This window comes from Bos taurus, chromosome 29 (genome assembly GCF_002263795.3).
Source record: "Bos taurus isolate L1 Dominette 01449 registration number 42190680 breed Hereford chromosome 29, ARS-UCD2.0, whole genome shotgun sequence".
NCBI lineage: Eukaryota > Metazoa > Chordata > Mammalia > Artiodactyla > Bovidae > Bos > Bos taurus.
The window spans coordinates 32,279,257-32,292,139 of NC_037356.1; the positions used below are offsets into that span (position 1 = coordinate 32,279,257).

General features: G+C 51.9%; 1 protein-coding gene across 3 annotated transcripts in view; it reads left to right on the forward strand.

Moving 5' to 3' along the window:
• KCNJ5 (potassium inwardly rectifying channel subfamily J member 5) overlaps positions 1-11,450 on the forward strand; it is a 28,289-nt gene extending 16,839 nt beyond the window's left edge. The window contains exons 2-4 of one of the 3 annotated variants that reach the window (XM_010820964.4): positions 2,189-2,264; positions 2,736-3,674; positions 7,083-11,450. In XM_010820964.4, the coding sequence (XP_010819266.1) occupies positions 2,738-3,674; positions 7,083-7,405 (1,260 nt within the window). In that variant the 5' untranslated portion in view covers positions 2,189-2,264; positions 2,736-2,737 and the 3' untranslated portion in view covers positions 7,406-11,450. The remainder of the gene's footprint in view (positions 1-2,188; positions 2,265-2,735; positions 3,675-7,082) is intronic. The other 2 variants (XM_005226828.5, XM_002699224.6) reach the window with 2 other exon arrangements.
• Positions 11,451-12,883: the final 1,433 nt, after the last annotated feature.

Here is a 12,883-nt window from a genome sequence, read left to right on the forward strand (position 1 = left end):
ATATCAGAAAAACTGTAGATGGAGTTCTACAGGATTCTAGGTGTTTCTTTAAAGTGCACCATACTGGTAAAGAACCCGCTAGCCAATGCAGGAGACCTGGGTTCAACTCCTGGGTCTGGAAAACCCCCTGGAGTAGGAAGTGGTAACCCACTCCAATATTCTTGCCTGGAAAATCCCCTGGACCGAGGAGCCTGGTGGGCTACAGTGCATAGGGTTAAAGAGTCGGACATGACAGAAGCAACTTAGCACTAGATATAGTCCAAAAATATTTTACAACCCTTTTGAAAGCCTTGGGGCATTAACATCGTGCCTGTCTCGATTTCTCACAGAGAAGGGAATTACTGTATCAGAATTTATAATGGCAAGTCTAAACAGCAATTTGTTATATTGGTAAGTGCTCAGACAGCCTGACTTCCCACTCAGACGGTTCGAGTGACCACAGGGTGAATCAGACACATGCTGCCTTTTCCTTTCTGTCTGCTGCTAAGATCTCATATGACAAGAAAGGAGATGCTGCTGCTGCTAAGTCACTTCAGTCATGTCCGACTCTGTGCGACCCCATAGAGAGCAGCCCATCAGACTCTCCTGCCCCTGGGATTCTCCAGGCAAGTACACTGGAGTGGGTTGCCATTTCCTTCTCCAATGCATGAAAGTGAAAAGTGAAATGAAAAGTGAAAGTGAAGTTGCTCAGTCGTGTCCGACCCTCAGTGACCCCATGGACTGCAGCCTACCACCAGGCTCCTCCGTCCGTGGGATTTTCCAGGCAAGAATACTGGAGTGGGTTGCCATTGCCTTCTCCGAAGAAAGGAGATAGGGAGGGATAAAAGAAAGAGCACAGGCTTTGGGCCCGACCGGCTGGAACCCAATATCAGCTCTTCCACCTGGATGTCACTTATCCTGTTTGGGACTCATGTTGTTCTTGCTGTTCAGTCGTTCAGTCATGTCCAACTGTTTGTGACCCCATGGACACAAAGCACACCAGGCTTCCCTGTCCTTCGCTCTATGGGACTATTGGGACTCACAGTTCTTAGTTGTTCATCCATTTATTCAGTAACTACTTTTTAAGTGCATAATACGTGCCAGGCTGTGCTCTGGGTACTTGGCATGTATCAGGGAACAAAACAGGCCCCAAATTGAGCCTGAGGCATGGGGAGCTCACATTCTAAAGGAGGGAGAGAGACTTAGAAATAAGCCTGATGCCTGAGTGGTGTTTCTATAATGGAGATTACAAGCTCTCAACAGGTTGTTGTGGTGATAACAAGTGACTGTACCTATCCAGCATGGAACACAGCAGGCATTTAATAAAGTGTTGCAATTACTCTTTAAAAAAATTGCTCCCAGGGACTTCCCTGGTAGTCCAGGGGCTAAGACTTCTTGCTCCTAAAGCTAGGGACCCAGGTTCGATCCCTGGTCAGGGAACTAGATCCTGCATTAAGCAACTAAGACCCAGCATAGCCAAATAAATAGATATTAATAAAATAAAATAATTTCTCCCAGGTTTCTTTAAAGCTTTTAAACAGTAAGCATGAAGTTTGCATCTAGAATGTGTTCATTTATTTGTTAAGTAAATAACCATTGAGCTTCCATTGTATGGTAGAACCCGCACTAGGCGCCTGGAATAAAAACAAATATAGGATCCAGAAAAGAGGATCCCTGCCCTGAGCATTCCCCGGGCTGCCTCTGGTGCACATATTCTGGTCCAGTGTACAGTAGAGGGGAGCCCTTTGAGTGCACAAAGGCAGAGTGTCCTTGAAGTCTAGGGTTTCTGTGAATTCGAACAGTCTACTTCACTAAGGATGTCTTTTTAAAATTTTATTGAAGTATAGTTGATTTACAATGGAGTGCTAATTTCCTCTGTACAGCTCAGTTATATACATATATATTCAGTTATATAACTCAGTTATATACATATATATTCTTTTCCATTATGGTTTGTCACCAGATAGTGAATATATTTCCCTGTGCTACACAGTAGGACCTTGTTGTTTATCCATCCTATATATAAGTTTGCATCTGCTAATCCCAAACTCCCTCTCCACCCCTCTCTCGCCACCTCTCCTTGGCAACCACCCTGTTTTGTTTCAGATATGTTCATTTGTATCATATTTTAGATTTCACAGATAAGTGATATGGTATGGTATTTGTCATTCTCTTTATGACTTACTTTGCTTGGTATGATAATCTCTAGGTCCGTCCATGTTGCTGCAAATGGTATTACCCTCTGCAAAAGAGTATTCCACTCTTGACGGCTGAGTAATATTCCTGTGTGTGTGTGCGTGTGTGTGCGTGTATAACATCTTCTTTATTCATCTCTTGATGGACATTTGCGTTGTTTCTGTATCTTGCCTATTGTAAATAATGCTGCTTTGAGCATAGGGGTGCATGTACTTTTTCGAAGTTCTAGTTTTGTCTAGGTATATGCCCACGGGTGGGATTGCTGAATCGCATGACATCTCCTTCTTTAGTTTTTTGAGGAAACTCCATACTGTTTTTCATAGTGGCTGCAATTCACATTCTCACCAACAGCTTTGTAGAAGGGTTTCCTTTTCTCCACATCCTCTCCAGCATTTATTATTAATATCTATTGATTTTTTGGCAATGGCCATTCTGACTGGTGTTAGGTAGTACCTCTTTGTAGATTTGATTTGCATGTCTTTAACAATTAGCAACGTTGAGCATCTTTTCATTGCTTATTGGCCATCTGACAATGTCTTTTTAAATTCAATGCATCCCAGTCATGGCTGGCGATTCTAGGAATGCCATGAACCAGGATATGGAGATTGGGGTCACTCCCAGGGACCCTAAGAAGATTCCCAAACAGGCCCGAGATTACATCCCCATTGCCACCGACCGCACGCGCCTCCTGTCAGAGGGCAAGAAGCCGAGGCAGCGCTACATGGAGAAGAGCGGCAAGTGCAACGTCCATCACGGCAACGTCCAGGAGACCTACCGCTACCTGAGCGACCTCTTCACCACCCTGGTGGACCTCAAGTGGCGCTTCAACCTGCTTGTCTTCACCATGGTCTACACCATCACCTGGCTGTTCTTCGGGTTCATCTGGTGGCTCATTGCTTACATCCGGGGTGACCTGGACCATGTCGGGGACCGGGAGTGGATCCCTTGTGTAGAGAACCTCAGCGGCTTCGTGTCTGCCTTCCTGTTCTCCATCGAGACGGAGACCACCATCGGGTACGGCTTTCGGGTGATCACGGAGAAGTGTCCGGAGGGCATCGTCCTCCTGCTGGTCCAGGCCATCCTCGGCTCCATCGTCAACGCCTTCATGGTGGGGTGCATGTTCGTCAAGATCAGCCAGCCCAAGAAGAGAGCTGAGACCCTCATGTTTTCCAACAACGCTGTCATCTCACTTCGAGACGAGAAGCTCTGTCTCATGTTCCGGGTGGGCGACCTCCGCAACTCGCACATTGTGGAGGCCTCCATCCGCGCCAAGCTCATCAAGTCCCGGCAGACCAAGGAGGGCGAGTTCATCCCCCTGAACCAGACCGACATCAACGTGGGCTTCGACACGGGGGACGACCGCCTCTTCCTGGTTTCCCCGCTCATCATCTGTCACGAGATCAATGAGAAGAGCCCTTTCTGGGAGATGTCGCGGGCCCAGTTGACCCAGGAGGAGTTCGAGGTCGTGGTCATCCTGGAAGGGATGGTGGAGGCCACAGGTGAGCCTCCCCAGCTCCTTCTCCTCCCCAGCCCCTCCCCATCCCCTCCCCAGCCCTGGTGATCAGACCCCTGCTGATTCCAGAAGGTGCAGCCTGAAGGCGGCAGCTCAATCAGCCCCACCCCCCAAATGGTGATCTTCAGGATGGAATTACGAGAGCAGATAATGTGTGTCGGGACTTCCTGGTGGCTCCATGGCAAAGAACCCAATCCAGTGCAGGAGATGTGGGTTTGATCCCTGGGTTGGGAAGATCCCCTGGAAAAGGAAATGACAACCCATTCCAGTATTCTTGCCTGAAAAATCCCATGGACAGAGGAGCCTGGTGGTTTACAGTCCATGGGGTTGCAAAGAATCAGACACAACCAAGCGTGCGTGCACACACACACACACACACAAAATGTGTGTTGAACCCCCTCCCCCCCAATGTCTGGGCATGGTCTAGACTCTAAGTGCACAGTAACTCATTGAGTGAGATGGTTTTCCTTCAGGTACAGGTGTAGAAACAGAGACAGAGGTAAGCGCTCCTAAGTCACTGAACCAGGATGCAGGCCAAAGCCAGGTGACCCAAAGCCTGGTTTCCAACAGGCTACACCACCTGTCCTTCCCTACCCAAAGGTGTCACCCAAAGGGGGTTCTGTGAGCACATGACTTTGAGAAACTGAGTTGAACAAAGGTGAACAGGCTTCTTACAGGAGGATGTGCAGGTCTTTACATGTGAATCGCCACCTGAGGCAAGGACAGGGTGAGTCCCAAAGTCACAGAATCCTCTTCTGGGAGAGACTCCCAAGTCCCACACCCTTAGGCCCCTATGGGGCAGGCTGTCCCTCAGCTTCCCTGTGGAAGTGGCTCTGTGAACACGGGTGTGTGCAAAAGACAGTGCATCACACTCACACGTGTCTGGCCAGCACCTCCCTGCCCAGCGACTGACTCATGGCAGCTGAGCACTTCCCGCCTCCCAGCTCTGTGTGGGGCTCAGGGAAGCCAAGGCCTGGGGGAGCCCATATCCCCACCACACTCCCTGGGCAAGGGAGCCCCACTAACTGTGGGCCCTCCTCTGCTTCCCCCTTCTTCCTGCCCTCCTTTCTCACTCACAGAGGCATCTGAGCACCTGGCCTGGCCCTAAGGATGACTCATAGAAAACTCACTGGAGCTGAGAATATATATGTTTTTCTAATCTGGCAACAGCACTGGAGGGCTGGCTTCGACCCTGTTTCACAGATGTGGAAGCTTCTTCATGCAGACAGGAGGGTCTATTGTATTTGGGGCTGTCACTCAGGCATCTAGAGTTTGTCAGCCACACCACACTGCCCCCTATAAGGTTGGGGGCCTTGCGTAAAGGTGGCCAAACAAGCCTTCCTGGCCTCTCGGGGGGCTGGGTGGGCAGCTCAGATGGGGCAGCCACAGACAGACCTTCCTGAGTGGAGCAAAACCTCTGGGGTGTGAACAGGCTCCAGGGACCCAGGCAAGGGGAGCTGCTCAACCATCTGCCGGGGACCCAGGCTGGCCAGGCGGCATATGGTGGCAGCCGGGGAACCCCTGGGACAGGACGGGGGGTGGACTCTCCTCCCACCGCTGGGAGCTTGCAGGTCACGCCATCCTTGGAGCCAGGGTCAGACCAGAACATGGGCTGAGATTCTGGAAAAGAGCTCCATTGCGAGGCCACAAAGGTCAGCTCGGGAATGTGGGGAAGGTAGGAAAGCAGTGCCTTACCATGCTTCTCCTCTCCGCCGGCCCGTCACTGCCACTCACTGACCTCTCCCAGCGTGGCTCCTCAGAGTCAGGTCCCTCGGTTGACCTGCCCTATCTGGTTGCCCTCCTCTCTTCCCATGGCCTGGGTTACTCTAGTTCTGCAGGGAGGAAAGAGAGGGAGACTGCCACCCACATGGGCTCTGATCTCAGCCACTTTAGGAGCTTGGTTGCCACATTCATGGAACCAAGCACAGGCTATGCGTTCAGGCCGAGGTTTGACCGGCGCAGCTCTGTGCAGCCTGCACGTGTGAGTTTGGGCAGGTTGCTCAACTCAACAGCAGGATGAAGATAACAAACCTCAGAGGCTCACAAGGGAAGGGGTTAAATGATGAAACGGAGGGGTGTATGTGAAGCACAATGCCTGCCACCCAGAGCGGCTTCTGTCCTTTCCAAATGCATTGCAAGCTGACTGCCAGGCACACTGGTGGGTTTCCAGTCATAGAACAGCCCCCTTCTAAGAGGTGGGATGGAAGAAGGGCAGGAAGACCCCAGGGGGCTTGGTCCAAAGCGCCCACAGAGTCCAGTCTCGCTGTGTTTCCTGAATTCCTCAAGCCTGCAGATCTTTGGCTTGTGTCTGCACTGGTCAGTGCCCAGCATCGGTTTCTACACCTCTGCTGAGCTGGGGGTTGTCCAAGGACCGAGGGAAGACATCTGGAGCAGGCGGGACCCCGCGAGCCAAGAGCACGTGGGGTCCACTGGGGTTACCTGGCGGTCTGTGGGTCTGGGGTGCATGAGACCCCTGCCAGAGAACACTTAAACTGGGGAGAGGGGGTGCTGAGCAGACATTTCCTTCAGTTTTCAAAGAGCACAAGCCAGGACCTTCCTCAGCCGAAAGATTAAATATCAGAAAACTGCTTCCCTGTGACCCTGAGGACAGAGGCGTCCTCATCCATAAACAAAGCTGTCCTCTCTGGAGAGAAAGCAGCACCTAAAAATAACATAGGCAAGCCAGGGCTGAGCCGACAGGGAATGGGGGCATTGGAGCATGCTCCAACCAAGGAGCCATGCTGTGTGTGTGTGTGTGTGCACACATCCGTGGGGGGCGGTGTGTGTACACACGTGTAGGCTTTTGCCCGTATGGATCCACCCCAAACCCCGTGTATTCTAAATGCCTGTCAGCTTCTCTGGGTTGAGCCACTCTGAATTTATCTTTGTTCAAACTTTCCTCATCTTTTCTTATCTCGGTCTTCTAGAACTTAATGCATGTTCAGGAACCATGTCCATTCCTGAATTATTCACTCCCGTCTCTAGGAACCTACTCCACAATCTTGCATTGTTAATTTCTAATTTTCTGCCTCCATCACACCTTGAGCTCTTTAGGGCAAGAGTTGTATCTTATTCAGCTTTACGTCTCCATGGTGCTTAGCACAAAGCTGATATTCAACATATGCTTGATGAATGATTGGGTGGATAATTGGGTGGGTGGATTGATGGATCAGTGATGAATGAATGGATGGGTGGATGAATGGATGGATGATGAAAGATGATGAATGGATGGATGGTTGGATGAATGGATAGATGATGGATAGATGCACAGATGGACAGATGGATGAAAGATGTTGAATGGATGGATAGAAGGATGATGAATGATGGGCTGATGGATGGATAATGGATGGAAGGCTGTGGCCACTCCTAATACATGTGCCCTCTGTGCACCCAGGCATGACTTGCCAAGCACGGAGCTCCTACATGGATACCGAGGTGCTCTGGGGCCACCGGTTCACACCAGTCCTCACCTTGGAAAAGGGCTTCTATGAGGTGGACTACAACACCTTCCACGACACCTATGAAACCAACACGCCCAGCTGCTGTGCCAAGGAACTGGCAGAAATGAAGCGGGAAGGCCGGCTCCTGCAGTACCACCCCAGCCCCCCACTGCCAGGGGGTTGCGTTGGAGCAGAGCTGGGTGCAGAGGCGGAGCAGGAAGGAGAGGAAGAGCCTGAGGGTCTGAGTGGGTCCCAGGAGACCAAGGACTCTGCGTGAGGACGGCACTCTCCCCGTGACCTCCCCTCATTCCCCTCTGTGCTCCCTTCTCACGAGCACAGAGGCTGCGGGGCTGGGGTCGAAGGGCTGAGTGGGCTGGGTTGTGTGAATGTGCTGAGTGTGCTGTTTTGGGGGTGGGGGTAGCCAGGAGCCTTTAAGGCTCTGTAGGGAGGAGTAGTAACCGAGTCTTGGCACCTCCCAGCCCAGGATCTACTGGAGCAGGTGGCTTCCAGCTGGTCCCCATGGCAGTGCTGTCTCTCCTCCCTGGCCTCTGTCACACGGGCTAAGGGCCAGACCAGGAGGGCTTGTCTCACAGTGCAACATCCAGGTGACCTCTGTCCTCACACCTCTCTCTGCCAACTGGCCCAGATCACCTTCCTCTTGGGGTTTCACAGACCAAGCGGCAGCCCCCTCCCGCCGAGGGCTGACACCTAGAGAAGGCTGCTGCCCCCTTCCCCTCATTCCAGCCATCGTGGAGCCTGTTGTGGATTCAGGGTGGGAGACTCTCCAATCTGGAGGCTCCAATCCTTGGTTCCCAGGGGAGCTCACAGACCTCAGTGGTTCGGGTCACATAGAATTCCTTGCAAATCTGCCACCAGTGACCACTCAGAGCGCTAAGGCCCTCACCGCTGGATCTCAGCATTACCTGTGAAGTCTGTGCTTTCCCCGCTGTGTTCTGCGGGTCCGATGTAGCCTGCAGACCACTGCTCTCCTTAGGGTGATGTTTAGTCGGGGGTCACTTCCTGGCCGCCCCAGCCATACCGTGCCTGCACCTCCCACCAAAGAGAGAACCCCAGCAGCTGGACCTGTGCTAGAACATCTGGCCCCAAGAATCTCAAAGTGCTTCTCACCTTCACTGTGGTTTCCCGCATAGTCTCGGAGCCTGTGGTGTGATCCATCCAGGGAGAATGCTGTGGCCAGAGGGCAAGATGAGCCAGTCGGTGCTGAAGCAAGGAGGGGGAGGGAAGACACACAGAGAAAGGCAAACAAAACCTGAATTTTAAAATGAGCAGTGGCACCAGCTGTCACCAAGATCGCTGACTTCAAGCTTTGCTACCAGGTGAAGCAGGGACGTGAAGCCCAGGGAGAAGTGCCTGCAGGGCTGGGGCCACCTTCCAGCCGAGGTGGGGGACTCTGAGCTGATGCTGCTGCCCTGGGTCTCCTCTCCGACAGGTGGGGGTCTAATGAGGTGGCTGGGCTGGGAGGGCAGGAAGGATGGCCAGAAAAGGGGGGTGGGTGCTATCCCCACCTTGCAAACACGGAGAATCAGAGAAGGGGTGAACATTAAGAGAGCGCTGAATGGAGAAGAGTCTTAAAAACAGCAAGGCATGAGACTTCCCTAATGGCCCAGTGGTTAGGACTCTGCGCTTTCACTGCTGAGGGCTGGATCCCTCTTGGTGGGGAACTAGAATCCCGCAGGCCAAGTGGTGCTGCCAAAAAAACCAACAATGGCAGAAGGCTTTCCCTTTCAGCCAGGAGGCGCAGGAAGAGGACGGACAGACGCTGCAGCTGTCATGGTGATGGGGCACATCTGGTGTGTGGAGGTTGACAGGCTTCCAGTCAGCTGACGTAGACCTGGAGAGATGTCAGAAGTTCCGGCCACAGAACTGTGGAGGCCTCCCCACCACCATGGCAGAGCTCTCGGCTGACCTTTGGAAAGGGAAGCCTCTTTCTGCCCCGGGTGCAAAGCACCTCCCCAGGGAGTAAGAGTAGGAAGTTAAGGCTGAGCCAGGGGGACTGGCTTTGGATCGCAGGCTGGGTTTTCCAGGTGCTGGGGCTGCAAAGAAGAGGAGGCAGGCGGCCACACTCAGGGGAGGGGACCCAGTTCTCAGGCAAGGGGCTGGATCTGGAGAGGGGGCGCCAGGAAGCAGGGAGGAGCAGGGTGTTCCTACAGGCTGGCCCTGAGTCCTGACTCCAGGCAGGCATCCCTTTGTAATGAAGCAGGTCGTGAAGGGAACCAGGAATGGGCTGGAATCCTGTCCTCCAGGGAAAGGAGAGCAGGCAGCCTGGCACACTAAGATTAGATGCATTGGGGTCTTGAGCTATAGCTGGAACTGTGAAGTGCCTGCCCATCCTCAGCCCACCAGATCCAAGGCTTGCACTGCAGGACTGTTTTGTTTCCCTCCCCTCCACGCCACCAGATCTAAATGCTGCCTTCGTCAAAACCCATCAGTGCCTGCAGGTTTAGAGCGCTCAGTGAGGCAGGTTAGCAAGGATGGGAAAACCACAGGAGAAGCAGGCCTTGCAGCCGGGCTGGGTCTGGGCTATTTCACACCTGCCTGCACCTAGCAACCCCAGGTGGCCACATGAGTCACTCCCCTGTGTCCTAGCTCTGTGGTAGCCCCCACAAATCCAGGCCACATCATGTTTCAGCCAACTGCAGACATGGTGGAGCCTCAGAAAAGAAGAGATCAGCACCATCCTCTTGAAAAGTCCCCAGAGGGGCCAGAGCCCCCTGCACTGGTATGAATCGGGTAGCAATCCCACTGTGCACCTTAGCTGCTGTTTCTCAAGAAAATTCAAAGGCAAGAAGTCTGCCTTTTGTATCCCTAGGCAATCCTTCTTGGTGACCAACTGATCAAACTAAAGTCTGAAACACTCCACAAGTCATTTTCTGATAGTTCTTCTATCAACAAAAACTCACTCAATGTAGAGTCTGATGAAGGTTGGAACCTCAGTGGATCACTTTAAAAATACTGAATCTACCCACAAGCCACCTATGAGTCCCAGCCGTTAGCCACACGGTTCTTAGCCCACATATCACCTCTGATGGGTCACAGAGAGGGGAGCCAGGCTGGCTGCGAGGTGGCTACTCACAAGCCTCAGCATTTCCAAAATCCCAAAGAACATTCTCATCGGTCAGACCCTAAAGCCTTGGGAGCTAACTTCCTGCTTCAACTTCTGTGTGCTCTGGAACCGTCCCCTGTAAGGGTGAAGCCTCCAGGAGCTCAAAAGAAGATAAGTCCCCTCCACTCATGCTTGCAGCATCCATCCGACACCTGCTAGGTCTCCATGGCCTTGCCCAAAGACGCCCGTTCCCAGGTCAGGTTGAACAAGCTTTGCCCATGACTCTACCCTCCAGACGCCACCCTCCCTGTGCAGTCAGCCCACTTCCTGTCATTTCCTTCTGCTGGTCGAGGTCCTAGCTGCAGCAGCTGGCCTTGACGGAGGAGAAGGAGCCCTCATCCATCTGGAGAGAGCTCTGCTGCTCGTGATCAGTAATAGCCAGCACCTTCTGTCACACTCTGGCCCCATGCCTGCCTTCCATACAGGCCTCAGCCCTGGGTCTTCCGAGTGTTGAAAGCCACAGACACTTGAAATTTCTGTATTGAAGTTACCCCAAACTAAAACAACTCCCCCTCCCTCTTAAGTTGCCTGCTGTCGCCTAAAAATATGCCCTGAACACATCTTTGAGCAAACACCCTTTACTGTGCACTGGCTTTGTGCCCGTGGGTTAGGTCCTTGCCTGGAAGATGGTGTGTGATTCTCAAAAGCCTGCTGAGAAACGCTTAGGAACCCATTGCTGCCAAAGAGATAACTGAAGTTCAGAGATGTTAATTCCGTTGCTCAAGGCCATAGATAGTCTAAGGACCATGGGGCCCAGAGCAGAGCCTCCCAAACACAGACGGGCCAACATCCTGCATAAACCCCTGCCCCCAGGGCAGCTCCCGAGCTCCCTGGAAGGAAGGAAGGAAGACAGCCCCACCTCTCCTGGCCGCCCCTGTGTGCTGTGCTGTGGACGTCAGCTTCCATCCACCAGCAATGTTCTCCCACGGCAGGACAATTGGGAAACACCTTTTTCTGATTCTTAGGGAATTAATGAGCTGTGAAAAGAGATTAGATGGGGAATTATTGCTTTGGGGAAGAAGCCACTTATACTGCTCAACTTGGTTTTTGCTAAACACATCTCCTTAAACTCCTATGTCAAATCTCTTCCTCCCTGTGTAAGACTTGTCAATCTTCTCATTAAAAAGAACAGCATTGCACTGCTGAAAATTCATCCAATAAAGTGGATTTGATCTTACAAAACTCTTCCTCATTTTAAGTAGATAGCCATTGGTTGGTGTTCAATTCACTGCCAGTTTAAGCAAACTTGTCCTTCCTGTTTTCAGTAGTGCGTGCACTGCCATGGCCGACCCTTTGAGCCAACTCTTTGGACTGTAGCCCTCCAGGCTCCTCTGTTCATGGGATACTCCAGGCAAGAATACTAGAATGTGTTGCCATTTTCCTCCTCCAGAGGATCTTCCTGACCCAGGGATCAAACCCACATCTTCTGTGTCTCCTGCATTTCAGGTGGATTCTTTACCTGCTGAGCCATCAGGGAAGCCCCTAGAGACACTGTGTGCATGTCAAGTTGCTTCAATCGTGTCCTACTCTTTGCAACCCTATGGGCCCTGGCCCACCAGGTTTCTCTGTCCATGGGATTCTCTAGGCCAGAATACTGGGATGGGTTGCCTGCCCTTCTCCAGGGGTATCAGTAGCTTAATTGCAGTGGAGGTGATAGTCTGGACAAGGCGGGGAGGAGGAGACAGGAATCAGGGCCCCACCTCCAGACACAGAGCAGGGCGAGGTCGCCATCACCCAGAGCGTGCAAGCTATGTGCCTTCTCCTATTAGATCATTCATTCCATCCCCCACATCATTCTCACACATGTTTTTACGTTAAATATTCAGACTACACTACCTAAATAATGAGTGTCTAAAAGAAATCCCATGGATACAGAGGAGCCTGGCAGCCTACAGTCCATGAAAGTCATACACGACTTAGCAACTAAGCAACAATGTGAAGTATCGACCTTAGAGAGTCCCTGCACTGACTGCATTCATGGCATTAATTAGCACAGATTGATACCACTGAATGATGGGGGAAGGACGGGGGAAGCTGGGATGTGTCTTATGGGCAAAGGACTTCAGGATTTTCAAGGGAAGGAAACAGTTTCTGCTGAGGATGTCATTAGAGGATTTAGAATTGCCTTCTCTTCTGCTCCAGTCCCCTGGATGGCAGCTGAACAGCTCAGATCTACAAAGGAGGTTAACAAAAAGATTCCTCACTTAAACCATTCCAAAAGGATAAAACCGCTCTCTGGGGCTTTGATTTAAGACAAGAAAGTTGTGGGAGCCAGGGCAACCCTGATGTGTAGAGGCATCTCGCTGGTCTGACTCTGTGGCCCGCCTGTGGTGATCAGGCATGACTTAGGCTGGTCCAGCTGCTCTGACAAACATACCACGGACCGGGTGGCTTAAACAACAGACATTTATTTCTCACAGTTTTGTAGTCTGGGGAGTCCAAGATCAAGGCTCCAGGAGATGTGGTGTCTGGTGAGAGGCTGCTTCCTGGTTCACAGACAGCTGTGTTCTCACTATATCTTCTCATGGAAGGGGCGAGGGTGCTCCTCAGGGTCTCTTTGATAAGAGCATTTGTGTCATTACTGAGGGTTTCACCCTCATGACCTGTTGTTCAGTCGCCCATTCGTGTCCA